The 22,547-nt window shown below is 47.8% G+C and overlaps 1 protein-coding gene across 1 annotated transcript; it reads right to left on the reverse strand.

Annotated features, from left to right (window-relative positions):
• Window positions 1–3,469: 3,469 nt before the first annotated feature.
• On the reverse strand, window positions 3,470–22,296 carry NDUFA13 (NADH:ubiquinone oxidoreductase subunit A13). The gene is made up of 5 exons (XM_069217011.1): window positions 22,147–22,296; window positions 17,931–18,009; window positions 13,651–13,722; window positions 11,768–11,837; window positions 3,470–3,676 (listed from the first exon to the last, which is right to left on the reverse strand). Exons 1-5 carry the CDS (start codon window positions 22,244–22,246, stop codon window positions 3,557–3,559), a joined length of 441 nt encoding a protein of 146 aa, XP_069073112.1. The 5' UTR covers window positions 22,247–22,296; the 3' UTR covers window positions 3,470–3,556.
• Between the last annotated feature and the right edge of the window lie 251 nt (window positions 22,297–22,547).

Below are 22,547 nucleotides of genomic sequence, written 5' to 3' on the forward strand. Positions count from 1 at the left end.
TTACAGCAGAATGCTCGTGTTCTTTTGACTCTTGTCAATAGCACAGCCATCTCCCAACAGCCTGTGCTTAGCACCCCTCCACGTGTCCTGGGACGGGGACAGCAGTGACGTCAGCAGTGCCTCGAAGGCCTTAGCACCTGGTGCTGCCAGGCAGGAGCAGGGTCACGCTGCAGACACCTCGCACACCCCAGTGTCCCAGCTCTCACTAACGAGCCACCGGCAACGCAGGGAAGGAGCAGCCCCAGAGAACAAGGCTCGACGGAGTAGGGTTCGCAGACTGGACACATAGGAGCTGCTGTAGGTGTAAATGTACAGGCTCCTGCCCTCTGACAAGGAAGGCTGAAAGGAGATGCCCAGATGTTACTGGTTACAGTGATACATCCCAGTGGTAACAAGCATTTGCAATGCAACGGGTCTCGCATTCCTCCGAGTTACAGCTGTTAGCAGTTGTAAACTCCCAACCGGACTTTTCTTTCCACATTGAAAGAAAAAAAAAAAAAAAGGAGTGCGATCGCGCTGCTACAGTTCACTTATAATGAAACCTATCGGCAAAAGTGCAATTAACTGTGTAACAGGCAAAAGTGCAATTAACTGTGTAACAGGGTCGATATTATGAAAAGCGCTCGACTTCGGCCAAGCGAGATCGCGCTGCAAACAAAAGATAAAAAGTAGTCCACAAACCGGACGGAATACAGCGGGCCTCACATGTTTCCAGTACTTGGTCGCTGCTCTCGAGGAGGGCTAACCACCGGAAAAGGCATGACCTATGCGTGCCTTCCACTAATGAAAGCAAGCAGATTTTAAAAGGCAAGCCCGCAAACCAATGAAGGACACTGACGTGTTGTGAACGGGGCTCTGAGCCCTTTTCTAACTCCTGAAGCGTCTCGCAAGCATAACGCATGCGCATGCGACGCAGGCTAAACCCTAAAAAATCTCTTCGGTGCCATTTGCTGACCTGGGTTTGAAAGGGGTGACATTTATGAAAGTGAGGTGTGTAATTTCCTGCCACCTGGGCATTATAAAGTGACCTACATCTGTAGAACTGGCGGGATAGAAGGTATGTTATGCACCTATAGAAAAAAAAAAAAAAAAAAAGATCCGATAAGTCACAAGACCAGAATAGCAAATCCGGTGGCCGCACACACTGCACAGGGTGACATTCCAACTGTAGAAACTTGTTGCATCAAAAGATGTATGAAGGGCTGTGTTGAGCTCGCTGGCAGAGTTCCAATCTTTAATCCGATGTACACACAACGGATCTCTGAATATATTCGTCCCAAGAAGCAAGGTCAGGGCTTGCTGAACATCCAGGCAGGGACGGGAAAACCTGCCTTTGCTCAGGGTCAGGAATTGTTTGGAAAAGGCCCAGGGCACACAACATGCCAGGGTGGCGCGTACGGTTCCCAGTGGCCCCGTCAGAGCATGCGATTGTGCTACAAATCCTACTACAAGGGAGCTGTAAGAAGGCGTACAATAGATGGATGATGGCACCCCTAAGCCCCCATCTGTTGTGGACTGGAGAAGGGCTTGTGAACAGGGCAAGCACATTCCACTCTTGCCCGATTTAAACTAATCCAGTTCCACATAAAAGATACCCGACCCCCTCAAGACTGGCCTGGATTTATCCCAGTAAACAGGCCACGTGTGGGACGTATGGAGACGGAGCGGGCTTTGTACAAATGGCCTGGAGCTGCCCACGGCTGGCGACAGCCGCCTGAAACTTATGAGCAGAGCTGTCTAGATGCATCAGTACAGAGATGCCAACTGGGCACATTTCCTACAAAGAGAGGTCCTACATGAGGATAGGAATGAAGGCTTTGGGGCCAGTGTTGGCAACAACGCACATCAATGCCCCTGGGCGGCGCGGAGACCCCCGGAGTATCAGAAGTGCACAAAAGACAGAGGCATGAGCTGTGGCGGCCGAGCAGAACATCAATGTAACCGGAAGGGCAGAGATGTTGACCAAATTACTGGACGCTATCGTCACAGAGCACCCTGACAGGCGGGTGTGAACTGCGTGGCAGAGAGGGTGATTACCCACCCCCCCCCATGGCAGTAAGGGGATATATGACATTTATTTCATGCTGCATAGATAATGCGTGACAGGATTCATGTGGATTATGCACGAAGATGTTTAACCAATGTAAACGCTGTGTGAAAAATGTGTGTTCTAGTAGGTGGGGGCTGGGCAGTGCTTAATTTGTAAATAAAAAGGTGCCGGTGTCCAAAGCCCTCCTCTTAAACACGCGGCTGCTGCAATTAAATGTGCGAACACGGAATACTGAGGCAGCGTAATCCTGAAGCCAACTCGGGCCTCATTAATCCATTTACAGCCACTCCCTGCCCTTCAGCTCACTCTTGCAGCTTTCGCCCACTTTGACGCTTTCTCGTTTTTCCCTTCCTCCGTCTTTCCCATGTGTGTCTTTTGCTCGCCTCAAATGCTTGAGGCAGAAGAATAAGCCCCGGCCCTCAAAAAGAAGTGCCGGTGCTCAGTACCGGAAACAACAAGCACAAATTAAGCACTGGGGCTGGGGAACTTTCCTTAGCCGATTCAAAACTCTTACACTTGTTTAAGAAACCAAAGAGGCTGTAAAGAAAGACGCTAGAACCTCAAAATAAAACCTTCGCAGGAGCTCGGACAGAAATGCTTTGCCCCTCACAAGAGTATGAAACTCCCCGAAACCTTCCCTTGTACTGCCAGGAGGTTAAATTCGTACTCGACTCCCATCTGACCTCCAATTCAGGTGTTTGTACCCGGCCCAGCGCCTTCCTTGGTCATCTTTATTCACCAAGTTGAAATTATTTGTGCCAAAGAAAGCGGCGAGTTTATGAAGTCAGAGAGCCCTCTGCTGGTCAAAGGAGGTGTCAACAACACGAGCGGAAACAGCAATGCAAGAACAGATTGTCCAGCTGGGGTCGTTCGCACGTGCCCAAGTCTTAAGACATATACCCCCCATTAGGCCAACTGTAAGGCCTTTTCACTGACATTATCTGGTTTTTTTTTTCTTTACAAATCTTACAACAACGGGCCACCCATAGCTCGACTTGTGAATCTTCTCAGTATATTCTTTAATTCATCCAATGAGACACCGTGCCAGGCGCTTCTAATGACTCTTGACAGGTTGCCATCGGATGCCCGATTTCAGTTTCCAAGACTGAATGCCTTCCCTACCTAGGACACGGTAGGCGCTAGACGACGAACTGCAAAACATTTTGCGCACCATTTACTGGAACCCAATCCCAGAAGTGTGCACACTGGACAAAGATGGATTCCCGGGGGTCCGAAAAAGTATTTTGATTGTTGTCAATAAACGATGTCCGCTGCCAGGATTAAGAGAAGTAAAAGTTTAAGGGGACAAGGTTTTTCAAGTAACTTTTTTTTTGTGTGTGCATTTTTTCCAAGAATGAGGAACTCTCACTTAAAAAAGATATTTGAGTCCAATATTAAGAAAAGACGTTGAACATCAGGAACAGGAAAAGTCGGTTTATTTTAATAATATTACACATATACAACATCTGGCGAATGCCCCTGCCACGACGTCCCCGGGCTTCGGCTCTACACGTAGCGCTGGAAACCAAAGCGTTTATGCACAAGCTCTTCCCTGGGGCGGAGGTTGTACATCTCGGTGATGATCGGAGGGACCCAGCGGTCAGTATGGAAGACAGACTCCCCAACCTGCAGGAAAACAAAGAGGGACCAGCTCATCGCATGAACGCAGCTGTAACACAATATTGTAACAGTCGAGTGGCGCCCACAGATCCGCCTTCTGCTCTCCACCCAATCCTGTCACTGCACTGAGCCGCCTTCTGCTCTCCAGCCAATCCTCACAGCACTCGGAGCCGCCTTCTGCTCTCCTCTCAATGCACTCAGAGCCGCCACCTGCCCTCCAACCAATCCCTTCACTGCACTCCCAGCCACCTTCTGCCCTCCAACCAATCCTCTCACTGCACAGAGCCGCATTCTGCTCTCCACCCAATCCTCTCACCGCACTCGGAGCCGCCTTCTGCTCTCCACCCAATCCTCTCACTGTACTCGGAGGCGCCTTCTCCTCTCCACCCAATCCTCTCACTGCTCTCTGAGCCGCATTCTGCTCTCCACCCAATCCTCTCACTGCACTCGGAGCCACCTTCTGCTCTCCACCTAATCCTCACACTGCACTCAGAGCCGCCTTCTGCTCTCCACCCAATCCTCTCACTGCATTGAGCCGCCTTCTGCTCTCCACCCAATCCTCTCACTGCATTGAGCCGCCTTCTGCTCTCCACCCAATCCTCTCACTGCACTCAGAGCCGCCTTCTGGTCTCCACCCAATCCTCTCACTGCATTGAGCCTCCTTCTGCTCTCCACCCAATCCTCTCACTGCACTCGGAGCCGCCTTCTGGTCTCCACCCAATCTTCACTGTACTTCGGAGCCACCTTCTGCTCTCCACCCAATCCTCTCACTGCATTGAGCCGCCTTCTGCTCTCCACCCAATCCTCTCACTGCACTCAGAGCCGCCTTCTGGTCTCCACCCAATCCTCACTGTACTTCGGAGCCACCTTCTGGTCTCCACCCAATCTTCTCACTGCACTCGGAGCCGCCTTCTGCTCTCCACCCAATTCTCTCACTGCACTCGGAGCCACCTTCCCCTCTCCACCCAATCCTCTCAAGGCACTCGGAGCTGCCTTCTGCTCTCCACCCAATCCTCTCACTCCACTCAGAGCCGCCTTCTGCTCTCCACCCAATCAATCAATCACTGCATTTGTAAAGCGCGCTACATACCCACGAGGGTCTCAAGGCGCTGGGGAGGAGGGGTGCTACTTGTCGAAGAGCCAGGTCTTGAGGAGTCTTCTGAAGGCCAGCAGGTCCTGGGTCTGTCGTAGGATGGTGGGGAGAGTGTTCCAGGTCTTGGCGGCGAGGTAGGAGAAGGATCTGCCGCCGGCGGTGGTTTTTCGGATGCGGGGGACTGTGACGAGGGCAAGGTTGGCTGAGCGGAGGCTTCGGGTGGGGGTGTGGAAGCTGAGTCGGTTGTTGAGGTAGGTGGGTCCGGTGTTGTGCAGTGCTTTGTGTGCGTGGATCAGGAGCTTGAAGGTGATCCTTTTGTTGACGGGGAGCCAGTGCAGGCCTCTCAGGTGGAGTGTGATGTGGCTGCGGCGGGGGACATCGAGGATGAGTCGGGCCGCGGCGTTCTGGATGCGTTGGAGTCGTCTCAGGAGCTTGTTTGTAGTTCCTGAGTAGAGGGCGTTCCCGTAGTCGAGTCTGTTGGTGATGAGGGCCTGGGTAACGGTTTTTCTCGTGTCGAGGGGGATCCATTTGAAGATCCTGCGGAGCATACGGAGGGTGTTGAAGCAGGACGCGGAGACGGCGTTGACTTGCCTGGTCATGGAGAGAGTGGAGTCGAGGATGACCCCAAAGGTTGCAGGCGTGGGCTGTGCCTAGTGACGTGGGCCACCAAGAGTCGTCCCAGGCTGATGGGGCGGGTCCGAGAATGAGGACCTCCGTCTTGTCTGAGTTCAGCTTCAGTCTGCTGTCCTTCATCCAGTCGGCTACGGCCTTCATTCCTCGGTGGAGGTTAGCTTTGGCGGTGTGGGGATCTTCGGTGAGGGATATGATCAGCTGGGTGTCATCGGCGTAGGAGATGATGTTGAGGTTGTGTTGTCGTGCGACGTGGGCAAGGGGGGCCATATAGATATTGAACAGTGTCGGGCTGAGGGAGGATCCCTGTGGGACGCCGCAGATGATCTCGGTGGTTTTGGAGCAGAAGGGTGGGAGGCGGATGCTCTGGGTTCTGCCGGAGAGGAAGGATGTGGTCCAGGCCAGGGCCTTCTCTTGGATACCGGCGTCATGGAGGCGTGCTGATAGGGTGCGGTGGCAGACCGTGTCAAAGGCTGCTGATAGGTCCAGGAGGATGAGGGCGGCTGTTTCTCCTTTGTCCATCAGGGTCCGGATGTCGTCAGTGGCGGCGATGAGGGCGGTCTCGGTGCTATGGTTACTGCGAAAACCGGATTGGGAAGGGTCCAGGATGTTGTTGACTTCGAAGTAGCGGGTCAGCTGTTTGTTGACAATCTTCTCGGTCACTTTTGCCGGGAAAGGGAGCAGGGAGATGGGCCGGAAGTTCTTGAGGTCCTTGGGGTCCTCCTTGGGCTTCTTCAGAAGGGCGTTGATCTCGGCGTGCTTCCAGCTTTCTGGGAAGGTTGCTGTCTCGAAGGAACAGTTGATTGTTTTCCGGAGGTGGGGCGCGATGGCTGAGCTGGCTTTGTTGAAGACGTGGTGAGGGCAGGGGTCCGATGGGGATCCGGAGTGGATGGAGTTCATGGTTTTGATGGTGTCTTCGTCGCTGACGCTGGACCAGACGGTCAGGCGACTGGTGCGAGTGGTAGTCGCAGGGGTGGTGGACTCGGTGGTGGGTGCGGGGGGGGTTCGGGGGTGAAGCTGTCGTGGATGTCGGTGATCTTGCGGTGGAAGAAGGTGGCCAGGGAGTCGCACAGGTCTTGAGATGGCGGGATGTCGTTGGTGATGGAGCTGGGGTTGGAGAGTTCTTTCACGATGCTGAAGAGCTCTTTGGTGTTGTGTGCATTGTTGTCTAGGCGGTCCTTGAAGGCGGTCTTCTTGGCGGTCCTGATGAGTTGGTGATGTCTGCGGGTGGCGCTCTTGAGGGCTGTGTGGTTGTCTGGTGTTCGGTCGTGGAGCCAATTCTTCTCCAGCTTCCGACAGGTGTGCTTGGAGATCCGGAGGTCCTCGGTGAACCAGGCGGCTTTCTTGTTGGTATGGTTGGTTGTAAAGGTCTTGAGAGGGGCGAGGGTGTTGGCGCAGTCGTTGATCCACTGTGTGAGGTTGGTCGCGGCGGTGTCTGGGTCGGTGGGGTCAGTGGGTGGTCTCAGGGCGAGGGCGGTAGTCAGTTGGTCCTCGGTGACCTTGCCCCAGCAGCGGCGTGGTAGCTGTTGGGTGCGGTGGTGTGTGGTGGGTTTTCTGAAGGTGAAGTGGACGCATCTGTGGTCGGTCCAGTGTGGTTCGGTGGTGTGGTTGAAGGAGACGTGGGGGCTTGCGGAGAAGATGGGGTCGAGCGTGTGTCCAGCGGCGTGAGTGGGTGTCGTTACGAGCTGTTTGAGTCCGAGGTTGGCGAGGTTGTCGATCAGGGCGGTGGAGTTGGCGTCGTTGTTGTTCTCGAGGTGGAAGTTCAGGTCCCCGAGGAGGATGTAGTCCGTGGAAGCGAGGGCATGGGTGCTGATGAGGTCGGCGATGGTGTCACTGAACTGTGGGCGGGGTCCGGGAGGTCTGTAGATGAGAGTTCCTCCGAGGGTGGTGTTGGGGTCGGTGTGGATCTGGAAGTGCATGTGCTCGGCGGTGGTGAGGGTGTCATCGGTGTTCGTTGAGATTTTGATGGAGTCTTTGTGGATGATGGCGATTCCTCCTCCCACTCCGTTGGTGCGGTCTCTGCGGGAGATCTTGTAGCCCTGTGGGATGGCTATGGCGATGTCTGGTGCTGAGGTGGCGTTCAGCCAGGTCTCCGTCAGGAAGGCGACGTCGGGGCGGTGGAGTCTAGGAGGTCCCAAAGTTCGATGGCGTGCTTGCGAGCGGAGCGGGTGTTGAGGAGGATGCAGCGGAGGTGGTTGGGTTCTCTGGCTGGTGGTGTGCAGGGTTGGATGCTGGTGAATCTGCAGTTCCGGCAGGTGAAAGGCCCCTGTGTGCGTTTCGGGGTGGCCCAGTAGCAGGGGTGGTCTCGTCTGGTGTTGAGTGCGTGGAGGGTGCTTGCGTCGTATTGCAGTCTGGCATTGCGGGGGGTGCGGGTTCCAGGAGTTCTGGTGCTGGGTGCAGTCCAGGCGCGGACGGGCTTGCCTTAGGGAGGGAGGAGCAGCTGGGAGGTGGGAGCGGGGCGGCCAATGGGAGTAAAGGGGGCGGGGCAGCAGGGGCTCAGCAGCAAGGGAAAAACCCGGGGAAAAAACAGCGGGAAAAGACGGCGGGAGAGGGACAACAGGGGTACAGAAAACAAAACACAGGGGCACAGAATGAAAAAACGAAGATGGGGGGAGCGACCTGCCTGGTGACAGGGTCAAAGTTCGCTCTCTACCACCGCTTGAGGGCAGAGGGAGGGAGGAGCAGCTGGGAGGTGGGAGCGGGGCGGCCAATGGGAGTGAAGGGGGCGGGGCAGCAGGGGCTCAGCAGCAAGGGAAAAACCCGGGGTTTTCCCCCGGGGTACCCCGAAAAGCGCAGGGGTACAGAAAAAAGGGAGCGAGTTGTCAGGCAGCAAAAGCGCCAACGGAGGTTCAACCCACAGGGGGCTGCGTGGCAGATGGGGGGAGCGACCTGCCTGGTGACAGGGTCAAAGGTCGCTCTCTACCACCGCTTCGCGGCCTCCATATGAGGGCAGAGGGAGGGAGGAGCAGCTGGGAGGTGGGAGCGGGCGGCCAATGGGAGTGAAGGGGGCGGGGCAGCAGGGGCTCAGCAGCAAGGGAAAAACCCGGGGAAAGACAGCAGGATAGGGACAACAGAGCACAGGGGTACAGAAAGCAAAACACAGGGGCACAGAATGAAAAAACGAAGTGGCACAGAAGCCAAGTGCAGGGGTACAGAAAAAAGGGAGCGAGTAGTCAGGCGGCAAAAGCGGCAACGGAGGATCAACCCACAGGGGGCTGCGTGGCAGATGGGGGGAGCGACCTGCCTGGTGACAGGGTCAATCCTCTCACTGCACTCCCAGCCGCCTTCTCTTCACCCAATCCACTCACTACACTGAGCCGCCTTCTGCTCTCCACCCAATCCTCTCACTGCACTCGGAGCCACCTTCTGCTCTCCACCCAATCCTCTCACTGCACTCGGAGCCACCTTCTGCTCTCCACCCAATCCTCTCACGGCACCCAGAGCTGCCTTCTGCTCTCCACCCAATCCTCTCACTGCACTCGGAGCCGCCTTCTGCTCTCCAACCAATCCCTTCACTGCACTCCCAGATGCCTCCTGCTCTCCACCCAATCCTCACTGCATTCAGAGCTGCCTTCTGCTCTCCATCCAATCCTCCCACTGCACTCATTTACACGAAGCCCCAAACCTTCCTGAAAGCTTTGCAATGTATACACTCTCAATAGGGTAGACAGGCCACCCAGGAACCTCTAAACAAACCAACAAGCCTCTTTGCATCTACCGTTTTCTTGTAGTGTCCATCCTGTCACCCCTCCATGCCATATAAGAGGGAAGGGAGCACACTCCCTGGCATACCAGCACACAGTTCACCCAGATGCATTGTGTTAAATGCAGTGCATGATAAGTCATGTTAGGTGAAAGCCTTTAGTATTCAGTACTGCTGGCGCAGCCCCTGATGTTTTCACACATCCATAATGATAGCTACCTAGAGTGATTAAGAAAGGTCTCTCCTCGATCCGTGCAAAGATGGGATGCACTGCCTTGCCTAGGATGGCACACCGGGTGGTAGTGGAGAGTACACAAATTCAAGCGGTCCTACTAGGATCTCCTATTCATGCCACCCTCATCAGTTTATCAGCACAAGCATCTGCTCTCACCTTTCTATAACTCAGCTGCTTTCCAATCTCACAGCTAAGTCTACTACTGCAGTGGATTCATACATCCACTCCAGTGACAAAGGCTACACCCTCATGGTCCCAGGTTCAAACCGCAGCAGGTCCACTCAGCCTTTCATTCTTCCAAGTTCGAGAAAGGGAGTATCATCAAGTTGGTCAACAATAAAAAAGCTTTATTTGTCAACAGCACCAAGAGAGCTCTTAGCTGGAGCCTCCTTTTCCTGCAGAGCTGCATTCTGTGGGCCACCTTTCACCACCAGCTTCAAGCTGTGGTATCAAAATGCCCTAAGTTTTAAGAATGTCAGTCTTTTTACGTTCATTCCCGGAAAGAGAAAAAAGGTGCCTGCACTCACTACGCTATCCTCGTCCAGGGCTTCAAAATACTGCTAACGCTTGCTGTAAATTCGTTGGTCATCTCGGAGGCAGGGTGTACCTGTGTTTGTGAAGGAAAGGCGAATGGACAACAGGGCATGGAGATGTTGAAGAGTGGAGATCACGTGACGTACCAGAACTCTAGGTTTAATGCTACTCAGCAATTACCAAGAACAAAGAGGTGCGTTCGAGTGCTGTGTGCATGACAAGCTAGTTATGGTTATGGTGTGAAGAGCACCAGGTTTCGAGATTTAGAGGTGTATGATCCGACAAGATGGCCTTGTGAGTTCAAAGCGCTCACGTTCAAATTTCAGCAAGGACAAATAAGCCTTCCCCTACTTCTGGGGTCAGCATAAAGTTCCACTAAATTGAACAAAACTAGTACATCTCGTTTATAGTACATAAAAAATAGTTATGGTGCTGTGTGAAGCACCAATAACTTACTTTAAAACAAAAAAAAAACACTTTTGCCAGTACCATAACAGAAGGAGGCATTACGTGTCAAGACACCTCCCAAGCAGCATCAGTGCATCGTTCTTATGCGGATATGCTATAGTCATGACTAGGGGGGCTGTTGAGGCCCATGGGAGGCAACAAACTGCAACACATCTTAGATGTGCAGCCATCGACTAAGCCAAGCAGGACCTTACGACGAGCACTCGGAGGCATCAAACCCCCTCAAATGGCTGATGTGGGAGGGCTCAACCAATGAGACTGGTGCTGTTTCTCGTACTCCCCAGGACCTTTAAGGGGTGGACTTCAACAAACCACCACAGGCGCTAAAAATCAATGTTACCAGACCTGCAGAGGTCTAGTCTACTTGACATAACTATAATCCTCATGACCAATAAACTGCTCTCCAACTGTGTGATCCATGGCAGATATTTATTTTAGTGTTTTTTTTTCTTCATTATCACGATAGCACCTTCAAATATGTGAGTTCAGCATTTCTGCTGTACAAAAAAGTCTTGTTTGATTTAATAGACTAAACTTTTGCTCCATGTATATTAAAAACCTAGCCAACATATAGGGTACAGACGACCTTTCACTAACTGCACGGTCATCAGGGCGGGGTCAGGAACGTTTCTCAGTTCATGTTTAAAATCTGAGTGAATATATTACTAAAGCATGATTTGGTAGTTCACTGTCATTTACACACAGCACATTTTCTATTGAAATGGTCACAAACTTTCCCACTAACATGCAGTTTTACTGCTAAAACTCTATAGCGTAAAACAATGTGTGGAAATTGGGTTTCCGCATAAACATTAATCATTTTCACATCACTCAGTAAAGTGTTCTGATTTGTTTTCACTCTAATAAGATCCTTGCATTCTCCACCCCACTACCAAAATGTGCTTGCCTAACTACCAAATATAGATTTTGAAATATTTGTACGGTTCATTTACAAGCTATTTAAATGTGTGTAAGAAAAAAAACTGGCACCACACAGCCTTTCATTTCAGACTAATACAGCACAATTGCCAGACTTTGCAGTCAGAGATAGAAAAGTAAACACTAACCCCCAGGTTAAGATAAGCAGCAAATAGTAAGAAGACATAAGCTGACATTTGACCTCTGTCTTTGAACCCACAGCAAACGTGACAAGATTTTAAAAGAAAATAATAAAAGAAGGCACATTTCTTCCTCATTCACTTTCCGAGTGAATAGAACACCTGTTTTTTTTTGTGTTTTTTTTAATTCAACTCACCGGAACTGGCCAGTAGACTCTAAACATAGCTCGTCCTGATAAAATCTGACTCGTCATAGCAAGTGGGCAAGAAGATTTCCAGGCCCGCACCACTTCAACTAGACTATAAGAAAGGATTATGTGACCGCTATGATCTGTATGACCACTCTCAAGAAGTACGAAGGAAGAAAACCACAAACCTTCCAGCCAGGAACATCTTTCATAATTTTGGCTTCCTCTTCAAGATTCTCCCGCATCTGCCGCAAAGTGCTGGAAAAAAATCCAAAAGAAATGTAAATCGAAAGCAGAACATCTGTAGAGCAAAGCCACACCGGTTATTCCACCACATGACCAAAAACGCTTTCTACCATGCAACGGATCATAGAGACAGCACTTCCTACACAAAACCAATAAGGGGTTCATTTGTAATTACAAGTCAATTAAAAAAAGCTATGCAATACGAAGCAAGACAGAAATCACCTTGCTTATTAGAAGTCTTAATCAACTGAGCTTTTTCCAAAGTGAAATTAGTAAGTAAACGCACAAATGATAACTTCCTGCTGAAAAAGGGATCCACTTTCCTTACTAGCGGCATCTCGGAAAGAAGCATGACAAATTAGCAGGTGCAGAGATAGAAAACATGTATTTTAATCAGACGTACAGGTTTCACAACATTGTGGGACCAGAGAGGAGCGAAGAAGTGATAGTGGAGTGCTTTAATTAATCTCACTTACTGATTATTACTCTAGGCCCCAATGCAGTTTTTTTTTTTTTTTTAAACGATTCCCCCCTGTAGACAAGGACAAAGGATAAGCAAGGAGTCACGGTCCTGATCCAAAAGGAACCGTACACCCGTAAGCGCCCGGTCGCGCCCCTTCCAAACAGGTAAATAACAAGCCCAGGCTGGATTCAGTCTTACTGCGTCTCATCAGTGAGCTTCTCCCTTACATGCTTGAAAATAGTAAACACTATTGTTGCGTCCTCTTTGATTTGGGCATTCTCAGTGTACTTCTTTTCAGGGAAAGGGAACTTCATTACAGCGAGCCCAGAGAAAAGGCATCTTTAAAACACATCCAGCACTTTAAATGGACAGCTCAGGCGAGTATAGGGATTTGCCCAAGAAAACACGTAGTGAGGTAGGAATCAAATCACAAGTACTTTAGCACCTACTAATCAAACAAAATCTGACTACTATATTGTAAGCCTTATTTAACTTCACTATTACAAATGAACAGAATACTCCACCAGGTCATCTCATGGCAGGTTGTCCAAATCTTGGGTGTTAAGAGACATGTACTTCCTCACACTTTCTTTAGTTACATTAACAAGGCAGCATATTTTCAGACAAAACAACCACCCCTGAAAGGGAAAGGCCAGCTTTGCATGGATCTGCACAGAATGGGACTTAGAGTGGAAGCAGTCTGAAGTTATTACATTAAATTCCTTATTTGTCCATGTAGAGGCTTTAAACAGCCTTGCCAAGATTCCCAGCCCCAGTTTGTACTCTGCCTAGAACACTAAAATAGGTCATGAGGAAAAGGCCATCTTTAGCGGAACACTGTGGCCCAAAAATCACCTCCACGCAGCACTTGTGAAAAAAGATTAACAGATGACCAAGGGCAAAAGATTGCATATTCAGTACCTCACGTAAAGGAGGCTCTTATGAAACTACAGCTAAAAGCTCCTTGCATTTCACTAACAGCCTTGGTCTCTCGATCTTTTCCCATTCTGCTGTAAACACAAGTTTGTTTCTGAAGCGGGCTAGCAAGATCTGTATAGATTACAGAAAAATCTGTCATAAATCTTATGGGGAAAAACCAGCTGATTATGTTTCAGCCTTGGATCGCGGATAGCGTGCAGTATTAGTAAATCATCCCACGAGGTAATACCAGACCAGGTAAATAATGCACCCAGTAGTACTGGTATTCATTGTGTGCTATTGATACCTTTAATAGTGATGTAGTTACAGCGAGACAAAGTCTTTGCAAAGTGACAGACTGTTCCTGTATGTACCCAATCAGCATTATGCAACCAAGAAGTATATCAACAAACGGAATTCCAGCCACAGTAATGAGAAACCCACCTTCTGTCAGTTTCTGCTAGCAAGAGGGGGAGCAGTGCAACACGCGTCTCTAGATCTTCAATCAGGAGGCGCCTGAAGACAAAAGAGATGGTTGGGTCAGTGGATTATTTCGAAGTCACATTTCTCTGGTTCTGCCACAACACACTCAGTCGTGACCTTAAAATCCTAGAAAAATAAAAAAAGCTTACATACCTGAAACAATGGTTCTTGCACAAATTCACACACAGCAAGTCCTCCTTCGCACTGTCTGTTGTCAGTAAACATTAAATAAAACATGCTAAGTTATTATTTGTAGCATGCATGAGCACAGTGCTGCCATCTCAGAAGGAAAACCGCACTCAAGGGTACTGAAGGCAAGGGTGCCAGGTGCACCTGCTTTGGGTATAAATGTGAGAGGCTCTCTGAGGTTGTGTTTTAAGCTCAGGGGCCACTGGCAAACAAGCTCAGGAGCCCTTTTCTACCTACAACCACGTGTTTTATTCATTTGAACTACTAAAAACAAAGTACACCAGATTCAGCTGGACTGTCCAGATTCTTAATGCAGGAACTGGTTTGGAGTCTGAAGATTAGCACCAGATCCTAGGATTGATAAGGTTTAAGGGACAAAAAGATCTGTTTAATTTGAGCTTGTGACACACCCAATGTTCAACTTTTTAAATCGTGCAATCAGATTTTAGTCCAATTACCTACGAGAGCTGACATTTTAGAAGAATTTCTGGATCATATGCATACAGCAACAAGTCTGAAAAGACTGAATAAGGTGGGCCAGCAGCATAAAATGAAGATTTAAGAGGAGACAGATGGAACGCGAAGAAACACTGACTACAGCCACTATGTTCTTGGAGCGCCTTTCAGCAGGTAAACCCATCTGCAAACGGTGTAAGAGATCATTTTTCTTCAGATGACCTAATACTTGATCAAATAGTTTTCTCCAGCAGTTTTGCCATGTACGGGAGCTGCGAAATGCGAAAATTCGTTAGAAGGTCTGGATCTGAAGACTTGGTTTTTAAGAAGCAGAATTAAAAGAGCATATTTAAATTTCTAAGAGGGCTCCCAATGTCAAAGAGATAGGTCGTATGTCTAACTTGGAAGGCACCATGTAACAGCACGTTTATATGTAGCTTGGTCTAAAGAACATCCAACGAAGAGCAGTGTTATCTGCTGTTCTGGACTAGCTGTTCAAAGTCCCTTTTACCAATATGAGGGCATGTGAGTGCAGACAATGCTGGAGTAGAAGAACCCAGGTTAAAAAGAGGTGCGTTAGGGGGTTCTGTGCTAATAGTTCATCAAGTGACAGTGGAGTGTGAGAGCTGGACAAACGCAATTCTCTGTTTTCCCTGTCAATCAACGTAAGTAACCAATCAATCAATCAAAGAGACTTATAGAGCGCGCTACTCACCCGTGATGGTATCAAGGCGCGGGGGGGGGTGCTTGGGAGAGAGATCACTGTTCGAAAAGCCAGGTCTTAAGGCTCTTCCTGAAGAGTAGGAGGTCCTGGGTCTTGCGGAGGTGAGTGGGGACCAGATCTGGGGGCCAGACAGGAGAAAGATCTGCCTCCAGTGGTGGTGTGTTTGATGCGAGGAACTGTGGTGAGAGAGGTCGGCGGAGCTGAGGTGGCGTGTCGGAGTGTGGAAGGTCACTTTCGTTAAGGTAGGTTGGGCCGGTGTTGTGGAGGGATTTGTGTGCGTGGAGGAGGATCTTAAAGGTGATCCTTTTGTCTATGGGGAGCCAGTGGAGGGATTTGAGGTGTGGTGAGATGTGTTCATGTCGGGGGAGGTCGAGGATGAGTCGTGCTGCCGAGATCTGGACTCGCTGTAGTTTGCGCTTGAGTTTTAGTGTGGTGCCGGCGTAGAGGGCGTTGCCGTAGTCAAGCCTGCTGCTGATGAGTGCGTGGGTGACTGTCTTTCTGGTCTCCATGAAGAATTCTTATTCCCGCGGTGATCTCCTACACCTCATGATCTCATATGGATTGCATCTGACCACGAATTTACCAAGATTCCTTTTTTGCTGAGCACTTTCCGCCTGAAGTTTACTCTTCATAAATGCATGTTTGTATAGAAAAGAAGTTCAAGAGAAAATATTAGGTTTTTTTCCCTTGTATATTCTAAAAAGAACATTATGCCAGGGCGACGATTTGCTTATATATATTGTAAGGATTAACTGAGTGAGTTCAAAAATTGTAAGAGCCAGTCTACAAGACATATTGTTGCATCATTTCCTGCTCATCATCCACTGAACCTGCACACAGGTAAGCTGCCTCTCTTCTGCCAACCCCAGCTCCCTCTTTCAGTAGTGGTTTTGCAAAGCTCCATGCTGAAGTACTCGCTTCTGTTTAACTGTATATGGTAGGCATCTTGACTAAAGCTCCCACTGCCTTGTTTACTCATTTGAATCCACTGGTGCACCTGTTACGTGAGCCGGGGGTAACAAGTCTGCGGGAGGGTATCTCGGCCGCAAAGCTTGGTCTTGGAAACTAGGGACCCCAAAGCCATAGGTGTAACCTATTCCTCAACCCTGCTTATAGCAGAACCTTAATATCCCCTTCATAGGCCACCTCGGATTTTTCTCTGCACCACCTAGTTATGTCTGGCAGTCCCAGTGTTGGGTGAGAATTACCCACAGAATTCAAGTAGTGGGTCATTTGATTTTTTTCTCCAAAGACAGCCATTCAGATTCACAGAAAGGGGCACAGGCCCAACACAATTCATGCATTCTCTTAGTCAGTCAAAAGCTGTGTAGGATGAGGAAAACTGAATGCTTGCTTAACCCTCTCAGGTGAAAAGAACTTCAGACCTGGACCTAGATTCCATTAGATTTTTAGCTCTGCTGGTAAACTGTCCCATGAAGGGGCTACGCTTGTCTTTATGGGTGTTTAGGACCAGGTAGTGCCCATTACACAAATTCTAGATTTGACAGGGTACGAAATGAAGAAAGACTGTGCTCTAAACTTCCAAAATGTTGGTTAATGAGTGTGATCACCACCGGGTTCCATGGTAAGTGTGAACACTGCACCGTCCGAGTTGGCTATGTTCAGCTTTGCACTGATGATCCTGAAGGTATCTGAGATGAACACAAGAAAGGTTGGACTACTGTTTTTTGCATATTAAGTCGTCCATTCCTAAACAATTTAATAAAATTGTAAGAACTTGTCATGAGGTGCAGAAGATGGAGTCTACCTTCAGCTACTACTCTTTTGAGGGCCGTGCTTGAGTAAGGCATCAAAGTCGGTGGGGTCCTGGGAAGGACTATGCCTTTAGAACATATTGCATGCACCAACACAACGGCTGTAAAGAGGTCTACTCTCCTCTGAAAATCTCCGGAAAGGATTACTAATCAGCTTTAGCGTAAAACCAAGGCATATTTACCTTTCCCTCTGCAGTTCGCACCTTTAGAAGACTTTAGAGTCGGACAACTAACAACGGGCCGCTCCGCCAGAAACACTCCAATGCCTGGAACCAACTTTGCTACCACAAACTATTGACTGTTAAATTCGGTTTATGATTAGAAACAGGAAAGCACTGTCAATGTTTGGTTCCCAGAAAGGGGAAAACATTGAGAAATTGAACCCTTGTCCTGGAAACGTTTCTCCCAAAAATGGCAAAGGGTTCGAAGTCTGGGTGAGGGGGCTGCGTCTAAAGCAGAGGTCTTCAAACTGGGGGGCGGGCCCCCCTAGGGGGGCCTGAAGTGATCCCAGGGGGGCCCCAGACTCTGGCCAAAATAAATATTATACAGATAACAGGCCTTTGTTTTAAGCAGAAGCATGTTATTGCAGTTTTAAAAAGGTAACAGTACTTAACTGCAATGTTTAAATAGGTTTAGACATATTTAAACATTGCCATGTTTATAAAATAATTGTGATAAATTCTGAGGGGGGCCCATTGATTTTTATTTTTCAACTGGGGGGGCGCGGCATTTAAAAGTTTGGAGACCTCTGGTCTAAAGTCAGGGAAAGGGATCACAAATCCCATTTTAAAATTGAAAATCGTCACGGAGGGGATGCCATACAGGGGTTTGAAGGCGGAGCAAAGTTCCTCATGCTTTTGCATTTGATAAAGAAAACGGTTTTTTACATACAAGGACAATATTTTTTTTAATGAAAAAATTATACTTTTGCATTTGCAATTTTGCTGCTCAATTTATAACACAATAACGGATGAACAAGAAGTATTTGGACGCCCCAAACAATGTGGTAAAAGACAAAATGCTAGAAGACAATTTACCACACCAACCCATCACACAAGCGGTCTTGCAACTTTAGACATCAATCCAGACAAGGTTACCTTCTCTCCCTGTTCCACTTGAATATAGTCCAGTATCCAAAAATGCTCACGCCAATCCCAATAGCAAACATAGAGTAACCTGCACAAAGGGGAAAAAAAAACAAGCTCTGTAAAGATCACTAAGAGGGAGTCCAAACAACAAGCATAAGTTCAAGAGAGACCCCTTCCTAAAAAATAAAAAAATAAATAAAAAAAACACAGAAGTTAAAGAGGAGGCCTAGGAATTCTATTCATCTGTCTACATCAGTCATGAACCTCTAACCACTATCTTCTAAGTATCCATTCGCATCAAGCCAGCATTCTGTACTATGCATAGATTAGTAGCTCTGGTCTGACAAAGTTTCTACTACTCCCACCAGCAACTCCAGTACAGCGCCTCCGACTGTTTTCGAGGAATCAGCCTCCCTTCCCTCTGAAGTAAAACCCATGTTTTTCCTAAATAACAGAGCTGAAAATAGATTGCCCTGTCGTTGTCTTCCCAGCCTCCATGTGTAACACTGCTGCACTTTCTTAGATGTCTCAGGATCCTAACAGTCTAAAACACCACTTGGGCGTTCATTAAAGCCCACACTCGTTCCTGAAGTCTCAATTGCCCTCCACTTGAAGAACAGCTTTTTGTCTAGACTGCTCCTGTTATTCCTCCTCCTGTGAAATACCTTTTTTGGCAGTACCCAAAATATCGACATTTCTCAGCCTCTCCTACATAACATCTGCACTACCCATGAGGCTTCAGTCTACTTTTATCCTGCAAGACACTCAGCTGGTCATGGAAGTCACTGCATCCCTTCCCCTATACAACACTTCATCTAATGTCACAATCACAAGTCAACGCACGCTTCAACACCAGACACTCCCATACTTGTGAGCTACCTCTCCATCAATGCAAAGCAACACATCGTGTGCTGTGTGGGGGGGGGGGGGGGGGGGGGGGATAAACTGGCATCTCGTCAGCAAAATGGAATGCTATATAAACGCAATTACATTAGTAGTCAATTTGCAAAAATGTATTACAAAAATAAAGCCACTAGCACCAGATGAGAAACACACATAATGAATGAGTTATTCAGGCAAAGAAGTCGCAAAACTCGTGAGCAGTGCTTGGGTCCACTCTTACCAATCCTGGGGTAACCAGACGTCATAGTTTTGCCGGACAACATAGTTTTTTAAATAGAGTCCCGGCACTTCACAAAGTTAATCCAAGTAATGCATTGTCCGATCTCAAAGTGTGGCGAATCAGTGTCTGACAAGACCCTCAGTCAAAACAGAACCTAACCAGTGATTCATCAAAGCATGGGGAATGAAACGATGTTATTAAATTAGACAATCTCCAGTTCTCTTAATAGCTTATAACAGTTCTTTGCACATTTCTAATAGTCTAAAAACGGGACTCTATAAGCTTTTTTAGTCCATACGTAAGGAATTCAAATACTTCCATTTAGTATTTATACGTATTGCCCTGCCACTTTTCCCTTATAGGGACATAGCAATTTAGGCAGTCTTTGTCTTGTTTTTAGCACTATACATTTTTTTTTATAAGTTCTAAGTCATGAAAAATTAGACATAACTAGCTAATAATACATATGGCATTTTGCGATCATTATCACCTCCTTGGGCTAGTCAAAATATTTTGAGACAGAACCAAGAGTACAGTGTCAGAAAAAAAAACTGATCATTCTTGTTTGTGTTTGTGTATATATATATATATATATATATATATATATATATAGTTTTGTTTTACTCTGACAATCCGTCTTCCTGGCGAACCCTCTACATCAGTGGTCTCCAAACGTTTTAATGCCACGCCCCACAAGTTGAAAAATAAAAATAATTGACCCCCTCTTCAGAATTTTTCACAAATATTTAATAAAGATGGCAATGTGTAAATATGTCTAGATGTACAGGGAGTGCAGAATTATTAGGCAAATGAGTATTTTGACCACATCATCCTCTTTATGCATGTTGTCTTACTCCAAGCTGTATAGGCTCGAAAGCCTACTACCAATTAAGCATATTAGGTGATGTGCATCTCTGTAATGAGAAGGGGTGTGGTCTAATGACATCAACACCCTATATCAGGTGTGCATAATTATTAGGCAACTTCCTTTCCTTTGGCAAAATGGGTCAAAAGAAGGACTTGACAGGCTCAGAAAAGTCAAAAATAGTGAGATATCTTGCAGAGGGATGCAGCACTCTTAAAATTGCAAAGCTTCTGAAGCGTGATCATCGAACAATCAAGCGTTTCATTCAAAATAGTCAACAGGGTCGCAAGAAGCGTGTGGAAAAACCAAGGCGCAAAATAACTGCCCATGAACTGAGAAAAGTCAAGCGTGCAGCTGCCACGATGCCACTTGCCACCAGTTTGGCCATATTTCAGAGCTGCAACATCACTGGAGTGCCCAAAAGCACAAGGAGTGCAATACTCAGAGACATGGCCAAGGTAAGAAAGGCTGAAAGACGACCACCACTGAACAAGACACACAAGCTGAAACGTCAAGACTGGGCCAAGAAATATCTCAAGACTGATTTTTCTAAGGTTTTATGGACTGATGAAATGAGAGTGAGTCTTGATGGGCCAGATGGATGGGCCCGTGGCTGGATTGGTAAAGGGCAGAGAGCTCCAGTCCGACTCAGACGCCAGCAAGGTGGAGTTGGAGTACTGGTTTGGGCTGGTATCATCAAAGATGAGCTTGTGGGGCCTTTTCGGGTTGAGGATGGAGTCAAGCTCAACTCCCAGTCCTACTGCCAGTTCCTGGAAGACACCTTCTTCAAGCAGTGGTACAGGAAGAAGTCTGCATCCTTCAAGAAAAACATGATTCTCATGCAGGACAATGCTCCATCACACGCGTCCAAGTACTCCACAGCGTGGCTGGCAAGAAAGGGTATAAAAGAAGGAAATCTAATGACATGGCCTCCTTGTTCACCTGATCTGAACCCCATTGAGAACCTGGGGTCCATCATCAAATGTGAGATTTACAAGGAGGGAAAACAGTACACCTCTCTGAACAGTGTCTGGGAGGCTGTGGTTGCTGCTGCACGCAATGTTGATGGTGAACAGATCAAAACACTGACAGAATCCATGGATGGCAGGCTTTTGAGTGTCCTTGCAAAGAAAGGTGGCTATATTGGTCACTGATTTGTTTTTGTTTTGTTTTTGAATGTCAGAAATGTATATTTGTGAATGTTGAGATGTTATATTGGTTTCACTGGTAATAATAAATAATTGAAATGGGTATATATATTTTTTTGTTAAGTTGCCTAATAATTATGCACAGTAATAGTCACCTGCACACACAGATATCCCCCTAACATAGCTAAAACTAAAAACAAACTAAAAACTACTTCCAAAAATATTCAGCTTTGATATTAATGAGTTTTTTGGGTTCATTGAGAACATGGTTGTTGTTCAATAATAAAATTAATCCTCAAAAATACAACTTGCCTAATAATTCTGCACTCCCTGTATTTAAACATTGCAGTTAAGTATTGTTACCTTTTTAAAAATGCAATAACATGTTTCTGTTTTGAACAAAACACTATCTGTGTAATGCTTCTTTTGGCCAGAGCCTGGCGCCCCCTCCATCACTTGAGGCCCCACAGGAGTGCCCGCCCCCCCCAGTTTGAAGACCACTGCTCTAGATAATATTCTCTTTATTTTTTTATGGTAAAAAAGTGAACCTACCCTAGCTTTCTCTTGCTTAAACTTCCAAACCTCTAATGCACCTAAGTGGCACAATAACATTCCCTCACTCTGTGACAAGACATACATGTCTTCAGTGGCTTAAAAAGATAACATTAGTGGAGTCCATGTCCACCATCCATAACACAAGAATGATTTTGCTGCAGCTCTGCCAAGCCTACCAGGCCAAAAAGTAGCTGTCCCTTCCAGATTGCTTTCCTTTGCATTCTGGGACTTGTAGTCTCAAGTCCGAGAATGTAATAGGTAAAGTGGACTACAGCTGCTAGCCGCACACCGACCCAAGAGTGAGTTATTCACCCCGTGTCATTAGTTACACATGGGTTTTGCACCTTCAGATAAAAGCAGACAGGTGTGATAGGTTAACTGAGGCAATCCCCAAAAAATAACAGCCACAATAAATGAGGTGTTCACACAGAAGTCCAGGACTGGACATAACGAGCATCCTGACATGAGGAGATGAGGTCACCTGAGCCTGCACTTCTCCTGTATAATAAAACGCTCTATGTCTCCCTCACGTACCGGAGAGCCCCCTCCGCGGCAGGTGCCTCTTGTAGTCGATGGGGCCGTAGCCCCCGGGGGGCGGCATGTCCTGCTTCACCTTCGCAACCGCCGCCGCCATCTTGGCTCTGCCAGGCAGCCGCTGTGTGACGTCACACGCTACCAGCTGCTAAGACGACAACAGACCTGGAGGAGAGAAGCCGGCAGCGGCCATGTTGGACTAGTGCGCTCTCCACAGTAACCTCGACAAAGAATGTTCAACACTAACGCAGCGCCCCGTCATCGTATTAGTACTTGGATGAAGCGTATTTTTTTCCAAATGCATACGAATAAACCTGACCTACTCTGTGAAATAACATTTGTTTATTGATCTTCACTTTTACAATGTAAATGCGCAGAACTGAGTTTTGTTTCTAAAAATA

Source organism: Pleurodeles waltl, chromosome 12, assembly GCF_031143425.1.
Source record: "Pleurodeles waltl isolate 20211129_DDA chromosome 12, aPleWal1.hap1.20221129, whole genome shotgun sequence".
Lineage (NCBI taxonomy): Eukaryota > Metazoa > Chordata > Amphibia > Caudata > Salamandridae > Pleurodeles > Pleurodeles waltl.